Source organism: Fusarium oxysporum, chromosome 7, assembly GCF_000149955.1.
Source record: "Fusarium oxysporum f. sp. lycopersici 4287 chromosome 7, whole genome shotgun sequence".
Lineage (NCBI taxonomy): Eukaryota > Fungi > Ascomycota > Sordariomycetes > Hypocreales > Nectriaceae > Fusarium > Fusarium oxysporum.
The window spans coordinates 2,218,247-2,239,152 of record NC_030992.1 but is presented as its reverse complement, the minus strand read 5'-3'; the positions used below and the strand labels follow the sequence as shown (position 1 = coordinate 2,239,152).

Genomic DNA, 20,906 nt, shown 5'->3' with positions numbered 1-20,906 from the left:
ACTTTAGGACAGTTATATCATAAATCTTTTATCATGTTTTTACTCCACCCTGAACTGAAAGATCGCACGTCTGATCCTACCTACTGCAAGGTCACATCTTTTTCTTTTGTCAAATTTGAACGAAAACCCTGTATGTGCTTTACAGCGGTATTGCTTTCTCTCGTCTTCAAGTTCTTTTTTTCTGACAGAATAAACTGAGCAGCTGCTGTATCCGAACCAAACATGCACCATTCTCAACCATTCTACTCATGTTGCCCGCATGCAGTACAACAGATGCTCAAACTGGACGAAGGAGAGACACAGTTTTCGAATGGCTTCACCAAAGCAACGCAGCACCCCCAGCACCCCAGGCACGCCCAAAACGCCTGGGGATGCCCTGTCACGATAAAGCTTCTAATGGGAAGGGGCATACATTCGGGCGTAATATATGAGAGTTCATCGCCGGTCGTCAGTTGCACCCTCCTCTGGAGGGGCCCTCACGGGTTAACGGCCAGATTTTCTTTTCACAACTGCCAGCTGCCGCCGCCAGCTGCCCGACAGTGTCAACCACCGAAGCCTTCAGCATTCTCACACCTTCCAGTGATCCATTCCCCCTCTTGCTATTGTTTACTCTCCAATTTTTATTCATCGTTGCCTGAGCACTGTGTTGCTTAAAACCGCGTTCCTCTTGCCTTCTCTTCTCTTCTCTTCTCTTCTCTTCTCCTCACCCGCGCATCACCACCGCTTGCTTTTGCACCCAACTTCACATCGCAAGTTTTCCCTGCGCATTACTACAATCACATCACCTCTTCTCTCCTCACTACAAACAACTTCACTTCTTCTCCCTCTATCCCAAGCTTTGACGCTCGTCATCCTTTCGCGATGTTGCCGATGATGCCGATGTATCACTATCCTCCTCCGTCCCCTCCTCCTCCCGAGGACCCTGCTATCAAAACTGCGCGTCTCGCGGCAATCATGAGAGATGATCTCTTGGAGCACTTTCATCGACCGAGCTTCAAGATATTCCGCTCTCAAGATAGTTACATTATGACCAAAGCAGAGGTCGTAGCTGAGATTGTGTAAATGTCAAAGGCGCACACCAACAAATCCATGTTCCCCAGACTAGCCGCAAGCGACGTATGTCTGCACGAGCCGTGATCATGCTGTGATCATGCAACAACCCTTCGTCGAAAAGCCTCGCGGCCCTGCCCTGCATGGACTCGATGTCGGTTAGTTGACTGAGAATAAAAGCAACGAAACCACCTTCGACATGAAAGTTCAGTCTACTGGTTGGTTCCATCTTCTCCTCAGTATTGATGGCCAGCTTCTCCCCGGCTTCCACGCTGGTACTATCGCACGCCTTGGCGCCGGACCGTTCGCCGGCCTCATTGTGCGTCTCGATATCACATCACGGTCGGCAAGTTCCGTCAACCGCATACGCATTTCAGGTTCGCCATTCGCGATGGTGCTCGACCTGTTCCTTTCGTGGACTTGATCGTCCCTCTTGACCATATCTTTGATGTAGTCACCCGCAACAGCATTGATGCAGATGGCATCAAGTCTCTCGCAACCCTTCGTGCAATCAATGCCATGAACCTTTCAGAGCTCGGAAACCATGTCAAAGGCTCCGACATTCTTGGCGAAAAGCTGAAGGGCGTTGACCTGTCAGTTCCCGTCAATTTAATCCACTTAGTGGCCAAGAAAGTGCGTCACCTTCGTATCGACATTGACTGGTCCAAGGTCTTTGTCATCGATAACTTGGATTTCAAGCGCAACTTCAAGCTGCACCCTTCTACTATGCAAAACATCGCTTCTGCTGTGAGTAACCAGCTCAAGAAAAAAGGCAACGCATTTCTCGAGGCATGGTTCTTCCAGGAAGAGACTTTTGATCGTTCTTGGCCCGATATCTTCACCAACCTCAAGCAGTACTCATACACAAGGTCACACTCTCGCCCCCAGTGTCAACTAGGCAATGGCTCATCGTCTCGATGGCTTCAGATCTCGCCAGTTCAAAGGCACACACCCCGAACATACCTTTGTACCTCTTTCCGAGTTTGCCCGCAGTATTGCATAAGCCAAAGAGAAGACTTGGTCAGATGTAATCTCCGCCTGGAATAAGAAGAAAGACCCTGATGCATGTGCTGTGAATCATGTCAAATAGCATGGTATCGAATTTGGTACTTCATTCAGGGATATTGAGGATGATTTATGGGCGACGACAAGTTGTATTTGGAGGCATAGGAGCTTGAAATGCTCAAGAAGCTAAGCTAAGTATAATATGGGGAATGGTAATGTTTTTGGGATATGCGCACAACTTTGATAGCAAGAATATTGCACAATCAAGTTTCTCGGGCTCCGATTCTCACCATGACTCGAAATTGTTGAATTCCATAGCCAGAGAAGCTCATTAAAATGTTTAATGGTTTCATCAAGTTGGACTAACCTTCCAGAGAGAGTGTACACATATAGATGCCATCTTGTGAAATCACTCCGTCTTCCTGACCTATTTATACTCTATGGTCCTTCTCCATCGCAGGCACAACCATAATCCAGGCACCGCATGGCGTGGGATGCAACCCAGCGACGGCAGAACAAATCCAATTGGTGCGCTAGTTGTAGCTATTGCGATTTCAGATGGCATCTATATTAGAATGAGTCTCTCGGTAAGAATCTGGACGTCTGTGCTGATAGATCTTGAGTAGTCGTACTTTGAAATATCACTAGGAAAATCACAAAACAATCCTAGCATCTGGGAGGAAGCAAACGCTAATGAGACAATATTGTTTTGATCAATTGTCGGTCAAGAAAAGGAGATCATTCAAGATTTTCTTGCGTAGTGAGTATATTTAAATCAATGTGAATTTATATTTAACAGTTTCACTGATACTTTCCAAGCCATAGAGGATCCTTTTCACACCTCCAGTGCTTTGATTGCTACAAATTAGCTACTCTTTCCCATAGTTCAACGTTACAAAACACTCTTCATGCACTTGTCCGATTATTCATATCAGTAAGTCAGTCCATAGCTAATTGTAATCACGTCTTAATCCGAATACATCACTCAAGGTCATGCAAGTTACACGGTCATATTTTGACAAGATAATTCATTAACATTCATTAAAGAAATGCTGCTATACATATCCATAAATCATCATTAAGCCCTCAATTCCATTTCTACAGACCCCGGTGAGTCTCCTGGTGAGTGCTGCTGTGTCGTCGGCTGTGGTCGCTATGAGGATCATCATGAGCGATCTCAGTGGGAACATGCTTCTGCAGAACAGAAGGAGGAACCTGAGTGGCATCGGTGGGATCCCGGCCGGCGAAGTTGTTGTTGCTATTGGAGAAAATTGGTGTCAAAAAAGTGTCGTTGCACGAGATACCGGGGCAGGCCGCTGGAAAGACTTACGACTGCTGGAAAGTCTTCTCCTTGCCCACGGTCTTGCTTCCGTCAAGGTCGGAGTCGACGCGAGGGTCAGCCTTGTTCAAAGCATCGGACTTGTGAGGTCCCGCAGTGTTAGGAGCAGGACCGGGGCCGGTGCCGTAACCGGAGCCAGCACCGCCGAGGCCAGCACCAGTACCGGTACCGGTAGAACCGTATGTACCGGTGGAGCCAGTTCCGCCCAAACCGGAGGTGTGGGTGCCAGTGGGGCCGTGAGCACCAGCACCATGGCTTGAGAAGCCTGAAGTGCCAGTAGTAGTGTGGTCATAGGTGTTGCCGCCCATGCCACCAGTAGCGCCAATGCCTCCAGTACGGCGAGAGCTGTCAAGGTCGGAGTCAACACGAGGGTCGGCAGCGTTGGCAACTCGGGAAGAGTGAGGTCCAACAGAACCCTCAGGAAGGTTCTCAGATCGTCCCATGCCGCCAGTGTGGCCAAGACCGCCGGTTGTGTGGCCAGGCATGTTCTCGGAGTAGTTAGAGCCTCCGGTCAAACCACCAGTTGTGCCAGTAGTTCCACTCAGGCCGTGAGACCCGGTGGCACCGGTTCGGCGCGAGCTGTCAAGATCGGAGTCAACGCGGGGGTCAGCGGCATTGGCAGCTCGAGAAGAGTGAGGTCCAACAGAACCCTCGGGGAGTCCAGAAGAGTGAGTGCCGGTGGCTCCAGTAGAGCCTCCGGTCAAACCACCAGTTGTGCCAGTAGTTCCACTCAGGCCGTGAGACCCGGTGGCACCGGTTCGGCGCGAGCTGTCAAGATCGGAGTCAACGCGGGGGTCAGCGGCATTGGCAGCTCGAGAAGAGTGAGGTCCAACAGAACCCTCGGGGAGTCCTGAAGAGTGAGTGCCGGTGGCTCCAGTAGAGCCAAGACCTCCGGTTGTGGTGTGGTGGCCGGTTGTGGTGCCGGGGTTGGCGCGGTGATCGCGGTCAGAATCAATTCGAGGGTCAGCAGCGTTGGCAGCTCGAGAAGAGTGAGGTCCGTGAGTTCCAGTAGGCTGCTCGTGGGACTTGTCCTTGTCGGAGTGGATAGCGTCCTTGACCTTGTTGATGAGACCAGACATGATGAATGTAGTTTAAGTTATTGTTCTGAAGTGTTTGGGTATCTTAAAGATGGTGTGTGGGAGTTGAGTTAAAGTGAAGATGCTTTGGGTATCTTTGAATGCTGTTGTTGTTTGATGATGAGAAGGAAAGACAGTTCCGAGGAGAGATATCGTGGATGTTATATAGTTGAAGATTGTCATCCCGGGAGCCTCAATCTCGATGCCATCCTCAGCAAACCTGGCAGGCCCAAAATCTTTCGATCCTCAGATCTCGGCCTCTCTCCTCTCTCCTCTCTCACTTCACCCCACCACCGACCTCACTTTGCGTCATAGCATTTACCCCGATCTTTGGAGAAGTCTAGCCCTGAGCTTGGCGACGATTGGTGAAGGCTTGTTGCAGGGACAATCTAGCGTCATGCCACGCGAGATATGACGTTGACGACTCGTAGGGCAGAAGCACCAAAGGAAGAAATCAACAAACGTAACAAGCATCGAACATCGGATTTCTTGCTCTTCCAATGCGCCAAGCTGATGCTGTGGAGCAGGAGACGGGATGTGAAAGGGAATGACGAAAAGGCTCCGTGGCTTGAAAGTGAGATCTACAAAAAGATGATGCAAAGCTAGAGCCTGTGGCGTGTATCATGGCTGTGATGCGTGGCGTCAGCTACCCCGGAAGGTGACAGAAAACGGCGAGATCTTGCGACATTCTTAGTGCAGTTCACAGTGGAAGCGAGCTCTATGCTTTTTGTCCAGACAGGCCACCCCCAGCTCTCAAACCAAGCTACCCCGCGCTCACAGGCTCAAAGTTGGCAGCAGGTCCACTAGCCACCAAGGCAAGCAAAATGACGCCAAGAGAAAGGCCGTTTTTCCGGTCCAACGAGACAAAGAAATCGACTTATGACAACATTGGTGCCTCTCCAGGCCTTGAATCCGCTGGGCCAAGAGCTCTCTCCTGGCCATGGCCGCTCTAGAACCTCTGTAACACGGCTAAGACCAGGATCACGAGGTCCCACAGTGACGGGAATATTTCAGCCCTGAGTCGCGCAGACTAAGAAAGCTCTGTTATGCGGATGCATGCCATGGTGGCTTTTGTTCCTGTTCGCCAGTTTTCCGATAGGAGTGTGTTCAGGCTTGCAGTCAACCTCGTACCGGAGGACGGGACTGGGGTTATTCTGGTCGTAGATCTCGATGATCATGGAAACAAGACGGACAGTTGACGCGGTTAGGCACGTCTCCTGCATGATAATCAGGTCAGAGGAAGATCAAACGGGTAAGAAGAGGCTTGTGACCAAATCTCACACATTTCACGGACTGTACGGTATGGGTGCTGTATACTGTGCTGCGTGTACAATATGGATAACAGACATCAGGGACTTCAAATCAGATTCCATTGTCCATTTTGAGTTGCCGATCATGACACTGTTCCCCATTGTTTCATATTTGAAATATTCTTTGCATTCGTACAAATGACGTTGAAATACATCAAGAGGATCCAACTATTACAAGTTTCAAATCTCATACAGTACTAAATGTACCCACGTTGATCGATAGGCGAGACAAAAATAGTAGCAAAGTACACATTAATTAATTTCAGTAAATGAGTAAGCACAGTAAGGACTTGTTGTGACCGTCAATCGTATCAGAGGGTATCCAGATCCGCTCAGCTTCACGTTGCTTGCTTTGCCTTGTCCAACGCCAAGTTCCAACTCAAACGACAACAAAAAAGAAAAACAAGGAAATCATCCACCCATCTCACGTATTTGTTCCCACCCGACACGGCATTTCGGAATGTTCCACGCAATCCAATCATGTCGCCAAGGCCAACAAATCGCCAACTGAGATCTTCCTCTCCCTCACTAGTAACCAGTGACCCTCCCAAAGGTTCTTCAGCGGAGCTGGAGTGCTTCACGCCTGACTGCATCTGCTCTTAGACACGGCTGCGGAACCAGGGGCCCCGGCGGCGGTTATGGTGAGCCGCCTCAGCACGGGCAACGGTACGCTCGCGTCGGCGCACCCAGAAGAAGCCTACGAGAGCCGAAACAAGCCAGAGAAGTGCCGAGAGGAAGCTAAAGGCGATCACGGCCTTGGTCTTCCCACACTGATCTCCGTGAACGGGATGCACGTTGTCCCAGTCAAATACACGGCCGCAAGAGTTTCCAATGAGCTTTGAGTGCCGTTAGTGCATGTACAACTACCGAGAGTAGAGTGTCAAACAAGGCTGTGACTTACATCGACGAGTAGACCAAAGACGATCCACCAGTTGATGGACATGAAGATGTCCAGAGGCCAGTGAACAAAAGTGCTCGAGAATGGAATGAGGAGCAGCAGAGAGAACAGTATTCCCAGCGCGGCAACGACTTCAGTGTAGATGAATCGGCCGAGCTGCCATGAGCTTGCGCCGCGGGCATTGTGCAGGTATTCGCCATTGACGCCTGCAACGATGGCTGCAAATACCAGCTCTGCAGCACGCAGAATCAAGCTGACGATACGATCGAGAGCCATGGCTACTTTGCAGGAGAGGTTTGATGTAGTAGGGTTGTAATCCTCTGATGGAAGTTGAGGTTTCTGATATTCTATCTGTCTTCTCCTTACAAGCAACAGCCTTGGGACGAGGCTCGTTATTTATCTAGATACTATCTAGCAATACAACTCACGGGTCTCTCTACCACATGACGATGACGCCCTCCCTCAACAAAAAAAATCCAATGAAGCCTGTTTGAGACCGTTGTCTTGGCCCTGAAGCTCTCTGACACGTCTACCGTGGCTCATAACAGGTCACCAGCACAACGAGTTGCCAGATGAGGTCATGCGGACCAGGCTTCAGCTAAGGTGTGGTGAGCGTGAACATCTGCCATTCGACAGTCCTCACCTTGTATCGCAGCCCGACAAGGACCCCTTCTCTGTTCTGAAACAAAAATGATGTCGCAGGCCAAGGCCTTTTTTTTTTTTTTTTCGACTGGACAATTACTGAGCTTCTGAGTCTTGGAAGAAATCATAGCTTCAGGTGCCGAGATGCCGCCAATTGTGCCACGCATCACGCCAAGAAGGCTACCCTTGAGCCGCTTGCATCGTCCAAGGCTCTTATTTCGTGACGACCTCATGAATAAACCAGAATTTGGTAATTTAGTAGAACCTTGACGTTTTTTAACCTCATGCAACCTCTAGGCTGACGAAACGATCATAACTATCAAAAGTTTGTTGCTGATCGGTAGCGCTTTGACTTACCATAGCTGAACAAGCTGTATATGATGTGACGCTGTTTGAACAGAACCATAAGCCTGTTTTCTGTACTCCGACGTTTCGAATGCTTCGTCGTTCATGACGAGGTGACGACAGATATGAGGCTTGTAATTTTCTAGCATGATTGGGCATTGCTACCTACAATGAAATCAGGGTGCTAACAACCAACCTGTGTAATAAAGCGACACTGAAACAGGATACATGGGCTGCGCTTGTTGTCTCCCATACCTTAATGAACAGCTGGATATCTCATGAACCGAAACTGCATAGTAGGTTTTACTTTGTTCAACCTGGGCGACGAAACCATTCGCGATTTAACCATCAGCCATATGCTTGCTTGTGCCACTCAAAATTGCTTTAGCTAGAACAATCACAAAGGCTTTAAACTTGAGATTATACAAACTACTGAACTCGCAAGCCGTTTCTATTTGGAAATGATGTCGCCATTGACCGTTTGCCATAATTTTTCACCTATTCGTAGGTTATTTACAATTCAACGTGACTGAAAGGTATCATTGTAAGTCGCCAGCTTAATAATCACATGAGCGAGTCCTACCCTACACATTGGCACCGAACATCGCAGACTCGCCAGGTATTATGATTTGACTCACCAAACTGACACTTTCACCGAGCCTCACAACATCTCGCTTTCCTCACCATGCCCTCATCATAATGTCCTCTTCCATCACACAAGCTTTATGGAACGCCCGGATTCCGCTGCACATAACCCATCCCGCCTCACCGACTACGCCTTTCATCACTAGTATTCCGCGTTTCAGCTACCTGGCTCTTCTCATCCCGAGACTGTCGACTTTCTTCAACTCGCCCTGCTCCAGCTTCCACTTTGAAGATGTACAGTTGAGGAACCTGGCTGTGGGATTGCTGGTAGACCTGTATCAACCCCGCCTGCCGTGGAGGTTGACCGTGAATGATGGAGTAGGTTGGGATATTGCGGATACTTTTCTCAACTGCGTAAAAGAGGTGAGTGTTATATGCTACATGAGAGCCTGCAGCTAGATATCTGTTCTCGGTGTGTATATTCGCATCGGAGATCTGGAATTGCTTATCTTACAACAGCGCAGAGCTGACTCGCTTAGGCTGACTTCATCCGCAATGGCAATGCAAACCAAATCATGAAAATGTCAAAAGACAACACCACCCAGCTTTGGAACGCTGTCATAGACAATGACCAAGCATCCTTCAACCGTATCAATAGCCATCTGCTCAACGCACCAACAGCACTCAAACATGTTCCCATTCGCATCTACATCCCTACCACCGCCTCGGACTCGTCGTCACCAGCGTCTTCCGAGCAGGCCACCTTCAAAGTCATCCAATCTCTTGTTCCAGCGACAAGTTCAGACCGCCGACCTAAAATCCTGGGCCAGGCTCTCAAAGAGATGTTGCCAGGGCTGTTCCCAAGCAGCCGTGATCCTATTCTCGCGAAGGTGGTAATGCACGGAGCTGGGGTACCATTTGATGCACCCTTAGAGGAGCTGATGCGGGAAGCCTCATACCCCGACGGATGGATATGCCTGGTTGTTATTGTGCTGTGATGGATACTGGGCTCCTTTAGCGAATAGGGCATATGGATGGCGTTAGGGACTGCCCTTATCACTGGCTCTGCAGCGTAAATCACTGGCTTCCAGAACCGTCATTGCGACATATTAGACTACGTCTTTGATCCAATTTTATGAACACTTGCAAATTTACTGACACATACAGGCCAGGCTCGGACATGATAACTACACTACGTAAAGGTGATCTTCTTGCCCATAAGACTTCTATATGCATCGTCGACAGCCTTTCTCTTCTTCTGTTTAGCCTCCTCCTCTTCATGCATCTCTTCTTCCTCGGCGACATCCTCAGGCCCAGGTATTTGGGGTGCCCAAGCTCGAATTTGCCCATCCATGTGGGAGCTATATACGGCTCCAACGGAGTTGCTGCCGCCCATAATAGGACCAACTGGGCGTCCCGTCCCCCCTGATGCGCGCCAAACTATACTCGTGATTCTGTTTCTTCCCATCTCGCCCCCTCGTGGCCCTATAGGGTTCGTTACGCCAGGGCTCCGGAGCCGTGTCACAATATGGCCATCATGAAGATCGAGGATAAGAATTTCCTGATCATTTGGCCAGAAGAGAAGATTATTACCACTTGTGAGATGCGCCGGAGAAACCAAAATACTTGCTGTCTTCGCGTGTTGGTTCTGAATAAGAGAGCCAAAACTGGCGAGAGTATTGGCCCCCGTGGCAGCGTCCCAAACACGAATGCGACGGTCGAGACCAGCTGAGATGATGTATTGTCCATCGTCAGTCCATTGTAAGCCATTCACTGCATCGTCGTGCGCCTGTGCCGAGGTACGAAAGTGTGGGATCTGACTGGAATCCATCCCTGCGGCACTGAGATGCTTCATTTTGTGAACGATGCCCAGTGAATCTTCCTGGTCGAGCAGCGCCACAACACCACCAGAACGACGAATATCCCATATCCTGACTTTCCCATCTGCGTGGCCACTGACAAGAATATGCTCGTGGCGCGGACTCCATGCAGTTGACAAAACAGGACCGCCATGTGCTACAAGAGCTTGTACAGCGGACCCTGATTTCAAATCTACCAGCCGAACTGCTGGGTTCTGCGTGGCACACGCCACAATAAGATGATCTGCTACAGGGCTGGTGGAGTGGGAGTAAATAGTTGCGTTCAGGTCGAAGGTGGCCGATAGAGTGCAACGCTGAGTCGCCCATAGCTTCAGCTTCTTGTCGTAAGAACTTGAAAGAAAAGCATCCGGATCGAAAGGATAAAAGGCAACATGAGTGACACCGTGACTATGCCCGGGAGAAGACTCTTCTCTCGTAGACCTGGCGATGCTGCTCAAGGGGCGAAAAGTGTGCAACTTGTTGGGGTTTCCAGCGTCTTCCAAATTCCAGACCTTGATGCCTCCTTCTGCTCCCCCAGAGAGGAGGATACGTCCATCGAACTTCTCAAGGGCGAGCGTATTAACGCCTGCGCCATGCGCTCTTATACTGTGCACACGCTCGCCTACATCTGTAGGGCCATGCTTGGCCGTTCTCTCACCATTGAAGCGGTGCTGAGGAGCCGGCACAAAAGAACGTAGGAGTTCAGAAGTGATGGACCGAGTAAAGTCTTCATGGCGGAGATCGCCCGTTTCACGAGCGAGAAGGTTGGACTGCATTCATCTGTGCCAGGACGATGACAATTTAAAGACAATATTAAAGTTGAAGTATAAACCAAAACAATGCAAAGCAGTGAACAACGGCAGTAATCTCGCAATCTCGCAGCCTATGGAATGTGGCTTCAGCCTGGAGCTGGTGGTGATGTCAGCTGCAAGGCGTGCTTGTTGAACTTTAAGGGACCACTCACTAGGTAGGTACCTACCCTATCTCTACAGCTACCCCACAATTGACTACCCAAACTTTCCATCTTCATCAGCCTCAACTTAACATTGACAACAAGCACCAAATTGCCTACCTAGCCTTTCAGACTCATTATCCATTCCACTCTGATCTTCTAATTCGCCTCACTCAAACATCCTCAACATTGCGCAACAAACAATGCTTCTGCGCCCACATCTCGAGTGTCTGAGAATCACGATTTTTTTTTCACCCTGAAACAGTAGAGAGCAACAGATCAAACATCAACCTCCAACCTAGCTTTTCATTGCACATCATGGACATCTCAAAGAACAATTCACGTATAGCACCTTTGTATCAAAGTGACGTCTCCTCCAACCGAGATCCTGTGGCTACCGAGCAGAATCCTAGTAAGGGATCAAAACGCAGACATGCAACTGTCTATGATGCTGTAGCAGGTATTTTCCCCTCTTCTGATCGTCCGATTTGAAGCTCACATAAACCAGGCAAAGTCTCACATGACCAAGGTCCCGCAACGGAACCGGAAGAGTTACAGTATACACCTCGTCACCCAAAGGCAATCAGATACTCCACAAAGGATATCCCTTTAGCTCCTGACGAAATTCTATTCAGGCGGAAAGATGCACCCGTGCGTTACTTGGAGCACGATATCTACTACGCTCATGAACATGATCTTCCCTGTGGGGGACAGAGTGTCCTGCCAGACAGTGACCTCCTCAAAGCCATTCACGCTTACACCAGTGCTTTCTACAGCGTCAGAAACCGCGAGCGCCAACCTCTGGAGAGCCGAAACATTACTGAACGGAGCATGGATGAGACAGCTCTCTTGGCGTTTGGTATCCTCTTAGAGGAAGCTGGCAAGGAGGTCCTTGGTCGACGAGGCGACCTAGTCTTCACTGAGGGTGCAGATGACGGTCCTGTTGATGCATCCGAGCCAGTCCAAGATGGGACCCGGCTCGTTGGGCATCACGACATCTCCTTGCGGGGACGTCCTAAGCGCAGAAAGATTGCCGAAAGTGACGTTGAATGACACGGGGGAATTCTCCAGCATTGAAAGACTGTACAGCTTGAGGGGGCGGCGTGGACCATCATTTACATGCTATATCTGTCCAAGCTCTCGCAACGGAGGAGCTTGCCCGGACGTCAAACCCCGCCAGGGAACCCATTTTCAGATAGTATCACCTGTTGCGCCAGACAACTGGCATATATGGATGGGCTTTACAAGTCTGAGCTTGAAGCTTGGATTATACCAAAACTCTGGCGCATGAATCGAAAGTCGTGCACTCTGCAATCACTTAATCTCAGTGGTGGAATAAACATAGCGTATTCATACTTGCTTATACCAACAGCTGACATATACCTCACGTCAATTGTCAGCCAAAGACACGAAACATGTGGCTGGCCTATCAACGTCCCTTATTACCTATAGCTGCGTAACTATGGCGGCATGGGCAGGTAGCATTGGTTTGGTTACACAAGATAACGTCAACAGCTCATATCGGGAAGGCGATGAGCATTCACGAACAGGATCATCATACGGCCGAGTCGCATCTTCGCGCCGAGGAACCGACTTGTGCAAAGGGACCTTGTTCGAAGAGGCAAAATGGCCCTGAAGTACGAGACGACGCATGGGTGACATTAGGAAATCTTTAATCACAACTGTCACGCAACTATGCCACCCAGACCAGGACAGGTGCGAAACCCCTAAGAGAAATAGATATCAGGAGTAGATTCGGTATTTCGACCTTTGCCTTGCAGGTTCGAGCTTCCCAGTAACAATAAGGTAGTCTAGCTCTGTCAGTTACGAGATACACGAATCATAATCGTGTTCCAGCTTGACTGGGCTTGCTGGGATGAACCGGATTCTTGGGTGACGCGATTGTAACTTCCTGTTTTTTTTAACTGCTGCCTATTCATGAAGCTGCCTTTCTCATACCAGATCTGCCAGATGCTGAATCCATCGGCTCATCCCCAGACCTACAGTTCAGCCTGAAGCCCGGTGGAACAGCTTGGCAGTCATCACACTGGCAGAACTGGCCCCCCAACAACTAAATTCCGTTTCAGAAAATGGAAGTCAGTCAATCTTATCAAGACATATCGTCGATCGGTTCACACTACTGAACAAAGTACCCCTGTCGTGAAATTCGACACATGTACCAGCAGTTCATCGTCACCGATGGTTTCCTAACCTCCGGTCACAAACGCCAATTGAAATCGATGGAGCAAAAGGACCGACTGCCAACGACATCTTTGTGACGTTGTTCTTGTGCTCAACGGCCGCAGTCGTTGTACATAGCACAGTCAAATTAACTCTTGAACTCATAAGACAAAAAAAAAAAAAAAAAAACAGGTCATCTTGATCCTGAACGTGAAACAAAAAGAGGCAATTTACTTCCGTCTCAGCCAAGAACGGTCCATGGAACGAAGCAAGCCTCAGCTTTCAGAGTGCCTAGCACGGACCTTTTGTCAGCGACTTCAACGCTTGACGATGATGATGTAGCATTGACCTCAAAGTAGCGATATCATAGGGCTGTCGAGGCCGAGTCTAGTTGCCTAGGTTATCTCCGAAAAGGTTTCGCGAGACCATGATGTTTCTTAATCTCGATATGATGATATACATTGTTGTGAACAAAAGACCGGCTCATTTTGCGCTCGTGCGCCCGGCAAAGCTTCTGGGCCAAGATCCTCAAGAGTTATTATACTTTCCAACCCCTCCAGCTCATGATCGACATAAAGTTTTTCTTTCCTTGTGTATTGGATGCTAAGGACTCTGGAACTGGAACTGGAACTGGTGCGTGCACTGCGTGTATCAGCTAGCAAGCCTCATCCCATCAACACGATAAACACCAATCATCTAGAGGTCATCAGCAGAACGTCCCTTTCACTATGGTTTCGAATCACGCGAACGGCTTGCGACAGAGTGCCTAGGAGTGCTATCGCTATCATATCATCAGGGTCTCTTCAATCTCGGTTCGTGGCACTAGGTTCAGCGACATAGCCAGAAATGGTGAAAACAGCCGCGTTGTGGGCTGCTGGCGCGCCACGCGACCTCACCCGAGATCCTTGACCATGTATGTATAAGCCATACCATGAACACTGCTGTAGCTGTTCGCTCAGCATGCTCCAGACACTGAAATGGGTGGTACAGGTATCATCGCCAGGACTTCGTATAGCTGTGACGAGTTAAATGGCAGGAAACAGAAGGCGGCCGAAGCAAGGTCGCATACGATCAATCTGGACCTGCAACCTTGGCCTGGCTACGTCGTCGCGTGGTCTGTGTGGACCGATATGGCATCTCATCTTACTCTGTCTCGTTGTTGAACACGAGCACACAGAGAGGCACACACTGAAGCGTATCATTGCGAAATCTGCTCATGAAGTATGGACATCAGGATTCAGCTGCGAGCGTCAAACCCCGTGTGTTGATTTGTTTTGGTTGATAAAACAGTCTTGACCTTGGTCCACCGCTCGGACCCTTTTAGGTGGCCTGATATCAATCTCTCATCCCGCGCTATTGCGCCTCTACTGGCATCAGTTTTGCACGTGTTGGGCATTATCTCAGGGTCATGTGGTTGCTGATCACAACAACTCGATACATACTGTACTGTACTTCGAACTCCTACATCAATAAGCCGTCACTGCATTTTCAAACCCCCGCTCTGCAACTTTTGTGACTGGTGCCAACAATATACTTTCCCCGCATCGGTGTGTAAATTGTCTCTCGTGACTTGCAGTAACATGGTGCGGATGATGATACATATGCTTGCCAGTTGATCGTGGAGCATGTGAAGTATCGAATAGCCAGAGTGCAGAGTGCAGATGGCGATTAGGATCCGCGTCCCAGTTATCAGTCCCCTTCCGTAAGCGTGGCGTCGGGTACCTGGACTGATAGCACCCGTCTATTATAGTGGCATGGTTCGTCTTATTTGACTCTGAGACATGGTTTTGTCCTTATCCAAGTATTGATACTAGATTCCAGGTGAGAGTCCCTAGCAAGGAGATACGCTTTCGGATTATGAGTTCCATCTCAACCATGATTTGGAGCTCCGGTTGCATGTTGTCACACGATAAGGAAACATCGTTGGATTGTATAGGAAGCAACTCAGCCCTAGGATTAAAATGATATGCTTGTCATTGGTGAACATCCTGCATATTGTTTAGGGCAGTGAACTTGTAAGCACGTTCCGCAGGTCAGATATTGGGATCTAGGCAAGGGTATTTCAGCCATTGATGTTTCAGCGCTTGTAGTATGGTGCACCAATTTCTTGTAGACCGTTAATGAATTGCTAGGTATGATCAATGCTACTCAAGAACTGGGATTGCTGTTGCCATACCCAAACAGATGGATCTGATGGATGATCATAATGGAAGTTCGTCGTCTCACCAGAGGTTTGTTTCGTTTAACTGGTATAGTATAAACGAGCCAAATCACAGAAGTTGGAGCAATGTTGATAACAATTCTATGTACGAACTGGGTTGTGCGGAGTCGGGCTTGATGTCCGGCTGATAACTGGAGGCGTCAATACCAGGACTGTATTCGGGGTAGCTGAACAGAGTCGACAGGTCATAAATAGTCAGTCTTCTAGAACAACGAAGAAAAGACGGTGCAATGCGCCTAATAGCTACTATCACTGGAATAGGTATGGGTTTGCGAATCCTTTGTCGTAGCTATGAAATGTAGGGTAACAACGTAGATTTGAAAACTATGGGGGCATCAGCATCAAGAACACAGCTCGTATTGTAAACAAGCCCCCCAATGTTACCCCCAATAACGATTCAAGTTTGTTTCCCTGCCAAGAGGAACAACTGGTGAGTGGTGAGTGGTGAGTGGTGAACACTGGTGAATACCACCACGGCGTAGAGCCATCTTGGGCCTGGCGGCCGAGCAAGGAAGACGATGACATGCTGAAGCGACGGCTTCTACTGTCACCGACGACATGGACACGGCACCTGCAATGTCTCAGCCTCCAGCGGCTTGAATGGGTCTCGATTCGATTCAAGAATTGGCCGCCCCCTGCTTTGCTGAGTTTCAAGCAAGGGCAGGAAAGCTCCAAGAAGGTTTCAGGGCAACCAAGAATAACACATAGAAATAAGCGAGGTGTCATTAAGTTGTGGGAGGATCATCTGTATCTGCATGTTACTCTGCTGTATGAATGAATGAGCTTCACGAAACGGCTAGCTTATTCTAACCGGCGTAAGGGAGAGTGAGAGGAGAAGTGCTAAATAAGCATACGAATAGTGTGGCGCGTGGCTCGTCAGAAGAAGGATTTGCCCCTTTGAGGATACTTTTAGATCCAATGCGATTGGAGGTCACAATCTTGCACTTATTTTGTTCTAGCGCTGCTCCATCACCGCGAGCATCTACGATGCCTTCAAATGAAGATGGCCAGTCCACTAAGATCATACTATGTACTTAGGTAGCGTACGGAAAGTGAAGAAGCCGATTCCGCGTCCGCACCGGCCCGCAGGCGGCTCCGAGCCTCTTAACCTTTCAAGCTGTGAATTGTGTCTGACCTCCGGGTCACTTGGGGACGCCGACGAGCCGTGACTGACTCGTTGCCGTGGTTTTTTTTTTTGCTTTTTCTTCCAGTCGTTTACTCCCCCCTGTTGCTGCCGAGTCGGTGACGGCTCTGAGAGGTCAGCTTGACCCAGTTCCATGTTGTCGGTGCCCGTCGTGGTTTGTCGGTGTGTGGTGGCTTGTCTTCGTCTACTTTCGTCAATGGTACCGTACCGCACCGCCTCTCAAACCTTACAGTAAAGTAGTGAGTGTCCTACCGTAGAGACGTCACTGATTTAGACTGACTAACAATCATGTCTACTCAGCAGTGTAGGCACTGCAACGCACTCATACGGTTACCCATGTCTGGCGCAACCCCCTGCATCGCTTCACTGCCCTTCGCATACACATGACGTCGCATTCAGCGACGCCAACGTTCCCAGACGAACCCCAAGGGAGTTATTAATCCATTAGCGTCGTCCCGGCGATCTGGAAAGCTCTGAAGAGAGGTCGTCTCCCACCGTTTTCAACCAGGGTTTGACACCTGAGCTCGCCAACGACTGGGTTGATGGCAAATTGCCAGCAACCTTGGTAGCCAGTAATAATTGTGACATGTAGTTTAGGTATTTCGCTGCTCTGTGGACTATCACTCTGATTATTGACACGCCTCTGACGTCGCCCGAGCTTTGAGCAATTGATCTTGAGATCCGTGCTACAAAAGTAGCACAGTCAAGAAGATAAATCCTTAGACCAATAGTTTGGCCGGGACATGAAGTTAATTTACTCGAGAAGCAGGGCTGGGCCAACTGGCGATTCCAAGCGGATAACATGCCGAAGACAGGCAGAAAAGCCGGTGTGACATTTCAACAGAGGGATCGTAACGCACAGTGGCATTAAAGAAAACTATTCCGTCGAGTCGAACTGGGCACACACCCTTCTCCATGTTGGCCACAATTGGACTCGGAAGCATGGAGACGGGAGTGCTCCCTGGACATGTATGTCTTTTCTGGCTCGATATCGAATTTGTGTCTTGTTTGACGAGAGGCAAATGTTGGGCATGAATGTCCACCTAGCGCAGATACAACCAGCCGTGTCCGACGGGCTCACTGACGAAAGTACCATGAATGCTAGCAGGCGACGTTACAGTAAGGGCTTTGTATCCAGGGGGATCAATCCCAGGTGCGGTGCCATGCAAGGTACAGGTAGAGATACTTGGCTGTGGGATGATTCTCTCCAGATGTACATACATGCGATCCCCTCGGCCGATTTGACAGCCAAGTCGAGGCTATTACGGAGCAAGCGGTCTTGAATCGTTCGGCGAGTCAGATTCAGCGCGTCTTTGAGTCGGCGGTAATATCTGTTCATCGACAATATCCTCCCTTGATTAACCCGTGTACAGTCAGGGATGTCCCAAAAGAAACACCCAAAAACTTAGCGATAGATGTAGCCTCATGCACCTCATATGCAGGACACTATGGACACTGCTCTTACTGACAGACTAATTGCCCTTTCCAGTAGTCTCGGGCAACGGGCGAAGTGTCCATTAGTTAACTATATGCATCCGTCCCCAGTTGCTGATGGGGTCTTGGTGGAGGGAGATAAGGCCATTCGATGTTCCAGAAGCTTTTTCTCTGGCCAGGGGGACGGATGGTCCTTGAATAAGTGACAGTAACCATGTGAACATGCCCCGGGTCCCTGCTTTTCCAACCACATGGATAAATACCATAATCATAATACTCGGGGACGATTGAAAGAACATTAGGGTAAGATAACGCATGGTCACGTATATGTATGATTCCACGGAGAAAGTCAATTTTAGGTGCATCGTGCTCCATGTGTATAAATCTACCTGTGACGATAGATGGGTCCACTGGCCGAGGAAGAGATTCACCGTATCCATCCATAGGTGAAGGGAACAAGAAGCGGTGACGACCGTTGCTTCATCGTGACCAAGTATTCATGCGTGGTGAGGAGCGTCAATCTTGTTAGTTGCGCATTAGCCGGCGACCTAGGTCTTCCCAAGCCCGTCATTATCTCACTTTGTCGGTCAGCACGAGAGCATAGAAGCTGAGGATTGTGCTTCGACTTCCATTCGCGGCTTGGCTTTCGAAGCAAGAACTGGAATAAAGTGGCAGACCGGTAATTGAAAATTTTGGTCGGGTTAACGCTCGCTCGCTGTGAGACAGGTCAAAGCGTGGGCTTGGCCCAAAATGAATGAAGGAGCTTCTGGATTGTCACTAGAGTGGCTTCACATCTGTCTGATTTCATCGACGCTTAAGGTATCCAGTGCCATCGCCTGGGTGCATTCTAATTTAATAATGAACGTTAGCTGTTAGCGAATCTCATTAAGAGATGTAAGAACCGCTGGAAGGCCCGGGCTGTATTGAGCGGAGTCTGTATCTAATAAATCGTGTCCAATATTGGAAGGAGTCGTAGAAGAAGTAGAATAAAAGACCCTGGTCAATCCAAATTGTCGCGCCTGGGCCGTGCCTGCGTCTGTCCTTCGGAGTTCCATCAAATCTCGCCAAGTATACAGCGTCATATGAGACACGTTGTGGAGATTCGCATTATACTACATTATTTCAACTGAGGATTCTGCTTATCGGCACTTGAGGGAGATCATCAGGGTTGTCTGAACATATGGCAGTGCTTAACGTCCTGCTGAAGATCGTCATCATGACACAACTTGTGACAGTGAAGGCCCAAGTGTTCCTTTGAAGCACGAACTCAAAACGTGCAGCATCGTGAATGGACTGTTGGTCGACCGACTGGAGTGAAATTCCGACTTATAGAGCTTCTGACCATAAGGAAACCCTGTCATATTAAAACGAAGAGTACTGCGTAGTAGAAACAGGACCTGCACAACTGGACAGTCCGCTTGGATATTATGACTCTTCTTTTATCGAGTCAGATGTGTGTCTGCTAGCACCTATAACAGCTCGGACCCGAAGGCTAAGTTGGTACGAAGTGCAGTGTTCTGTATTCTAGACTGGTGACAGACAGATGATCGACAAGGACTTTCCATGGGTAGCGACTAGCACAAGCTGTAACGTGCGGCTGTTGATGCAGTCGGTAATTATTGGCTACTCTGTACCCCAGAAGTGATCCGTCCATTTTTGCTTCTTGTTAATCAATCACGTTCACTAATAAGTCGCCCGTCGGGTTTTTGTTTACAAAAGGAGACTGGAGTCAAATTTATACTGAAACTCTCACAATTATTCTTTTTTTTTTTTTTTTTTTTTTTTTTTTTTTTTTTTTTTTTTTTTTGATATGTGACAATCGACGATCTTGTTTGTTGCAACCTGCCGGCAGGTGACTGAACGATAGGTGATTTGATTGCTAAGTCGATAGTTCCTCATGACCTGGTTTGTTTGTCAATAAAGTCCGACAGAGGAACGAAATGACGTTTCTGGCAGGTTTGGACAAGATGCTAACGTGAGAGGCGGCTGGGAAAGCATTGGACAAGAAGTGGCCTCTGCTTAAAACGAGGATAACTGCATCAACTTTGTGTTGATAATGATGATGATAATAGCAACGTAATATTCATGGATGGAAATAATTACCCTGTTAATAACCAAAGGTTGGCTTGCGACTTGACCCTGCCGACCTCACTTGGGGCGGAAACTGTCCGTCTACGAGAAGTTACCGCATGTTTACAAGAAGAAGCAACTCCAATCATTAGTCGTCATATCGATACTTGCTTCCGCTACAGGAGTCACCTGCAACCTTTCACGTGGCCGAGAAACTGCTCCGCAGGAGGTACGTACCTTACAGGGAAGAGGGCCAGGGGATCACTGTTCAATGGCTGAACTGCGCTGGGCTGGGCTGCTGGTGAGTTTCGTTGCATTGCGCTGCCGCTGCTGCGATCAATGATTGTGCATAGGTCCCGTCATGGTGATCATTGTCCGTGCTGTACATACATGTTCCTTCGCTTCATTGATGCAGCAATCCCGAGCTTTGGGCATTGAGGGAATTCTCTCTCTTAAAGGTAGTAGGTAGGTACTGAAGCAATTTACCAGAGCGCAATTATTTACAGCTACAGAGATCTGAGACTTGTCGGGCTTGAATGTACCGAGAATACGGATAGACTAGGTAAGGTACGCAGGAAATTTCAAAGATCTTCAAGGATCTTGGTGGTACTGTACTGTAAGGTACTTGAGGGACGTTGACCCCTCAAAGTACCTTACAGTATTCTCTATACGTCCACAGTCCATCATGCGATCACTTATGCTCGCTTTTACTTACTTACACGGCATGTCCGGGCATTGCTGGTTAGCATTGGCGTTGGGTATCAAGATTTCCGTTATCTTTCACCTCTTCTAACG

At 48.8% G+C, this 20,906-nt stretch overlaps 8 protein-coding genes across 8 annotated transcripts; 3 read left to right on the top strand and 5 right to left on the bottom strand.

Annotated features, from left to right (window-relative positions):
- Positions 1-94: 94 nt before the first annotated feature.
- On the top strand, positions 95-2,438 carry FOXG_05415 (uncharacterized protein). Its single transcript, XM_018383693.1, has 2 exons — positions 95-130; positions 203-2,438. Exon 2 carries the CDS (start codon positions 1,570-1,572, stop codon positions 2,095-2,097), a length of 528 nt encoding a protein of 175 aa, XP_018240680.1. The 5' UTR covers positions 95-130; positions 203-1,569; the 3' UTR covers positions 2,098-2,438.
- A 611-nt stretch (positions 2,439-3,049) lies between these two features.
- FOXG_05414 (uncharacterized protein) lies at positions 3,050-5,038 on the bottom strand. The gene is made up of 2 exons (XM_018383692.1): positions 3,386-5,038; positions 3,050-3,313 (listed from the first exon to the last, which is right to left on the bottom strand). The coding sequence occupies exons 1-2, from the start codon at positions 4,471-4,473 to the stop codon at positions 3,154-3,156; spliced, it is 1,248 nt and encodes a 415-aa protein (XP_018240679.1). The 5' UTR covers positions 4,474-5,038; the 3' UTR covers positions 3,050-3,153.
- Positions 5,039-5,902: 864 nt separating this feature from the next.
- Positions 5,903-7,393, bottom strand: FOXG_05413 (uncharacterized protein). The gene is made up of 2 exons (XM_018383691.1): positions 6,682-7,393; positions 5,903-6,616 (listed from the first exon to the last, which is right to left on the bottom strand). The coding sequence occupies exons 1-2, from the start codon at positions 6,952-6,954 to the stop codon at positions 6,380-6,382; spliced, it is 510 nt and encodes a 169-aa protein (XP_018240678.1). The 5' UTR covers positions 6,955-7,393; the 3' UTR covers positions 5,903-6,379.
- Positions 7,394-8,270: 877 nt separating this feature from the next.
- Positions 8,271-11,035, top strand: FOXG_05412 (autophagy protein 5). Its single transcript, XM_018383690.1, has 2 exons — positions 8,271-8,673; positions 8,790-11,035. The coding sequence occupies exons 1-2, from the start codon at positions 8,365-8,367 to the stop codon at positions 9,246-9,248; spliced, it is 768 nt and encodes a 255-aa protein (XP_018240677.1). The 5' UTR covers positions 8,271-8,364; the 3' UTR covers positions 9,249-11,035.
- Positions 9,333-11,041, bottom strand: FOXG_05411 (DNA excision repair protein ERCC-8). The gene has a single exon (XM_018383689.1). It carries the CDS (start codon positions 10,883-10,885, stop codon positions 9,443-9,445), a length of 1,443 nt encoding a protein of 480 aa, XP_018240676.1. The 5' UTR covers positions 10,886-11,041; the 3' UTR covers positions 9,333-9,442.
- Positions 11,042-11,106: 65 nt separating this feature from the next.
- On the top strand, positions 11,107-15,373 carry FOXG_05410 (uncharacterized protein). Its single transcript, XM_018383688.1, has 2 exons — positions 11,107-11,521; positions 11,570-15,373. Exons 1-2 carry the CDS (start codon positions 11,380-11,382, stop codon positions 12,112-12,114), a joined length of 687 nt encoding a protein of 228 aa, XP_018240675.1. The 5' UTR covers positions 11,107-11,379; the 3' UTR covers positions 12,115-15,373.
- Positions 15,374-15,596: 223 nt separating this feature from the next.
- FOXG_19057 (uncharacterized protein) lies at positions 15,597-19,820 on the bottom strand. Its single transcript, XM_018399237.1, has 2 exons — positions 18,621-19,820; positions 15,597-18,562 (listed from the first exon to the last, which is right to left on the bottom strand). Exon 2 carries the CDS (start codon positions 16,187-16,189, stop codon positions 15,788-15,790), a length of 402 nt encoding a protein of 133 aa, XP_018240674.1. The 5' UTR covers positions 16,190-18,562; positions 18,621-19,820; the 3' UTR covers positions 15,597-15,787.
- Positions 19,821-20,259: 439 nt separating this feature from the next.
- Positions 20,260-20,428, bottom strand: FOXG_19056 (uncharacterized protein; the record flags this gene model as incomplete). Its single annotated transcript, XM_018399236.1, has 2 exons — positions 20,260-20,287; positions 20,349-20,428. The coding sequence occupies 2 exons, from the start codon at positions 20,426-20,428 to the stop codon at positions 20,260-20,262; spliced, it is 108 nt and encodes a 35-aa protein (XP_018240673.1).
- Between the last annotated feature and the right edge of the window lie 478 nt (positions 20,429-20,906).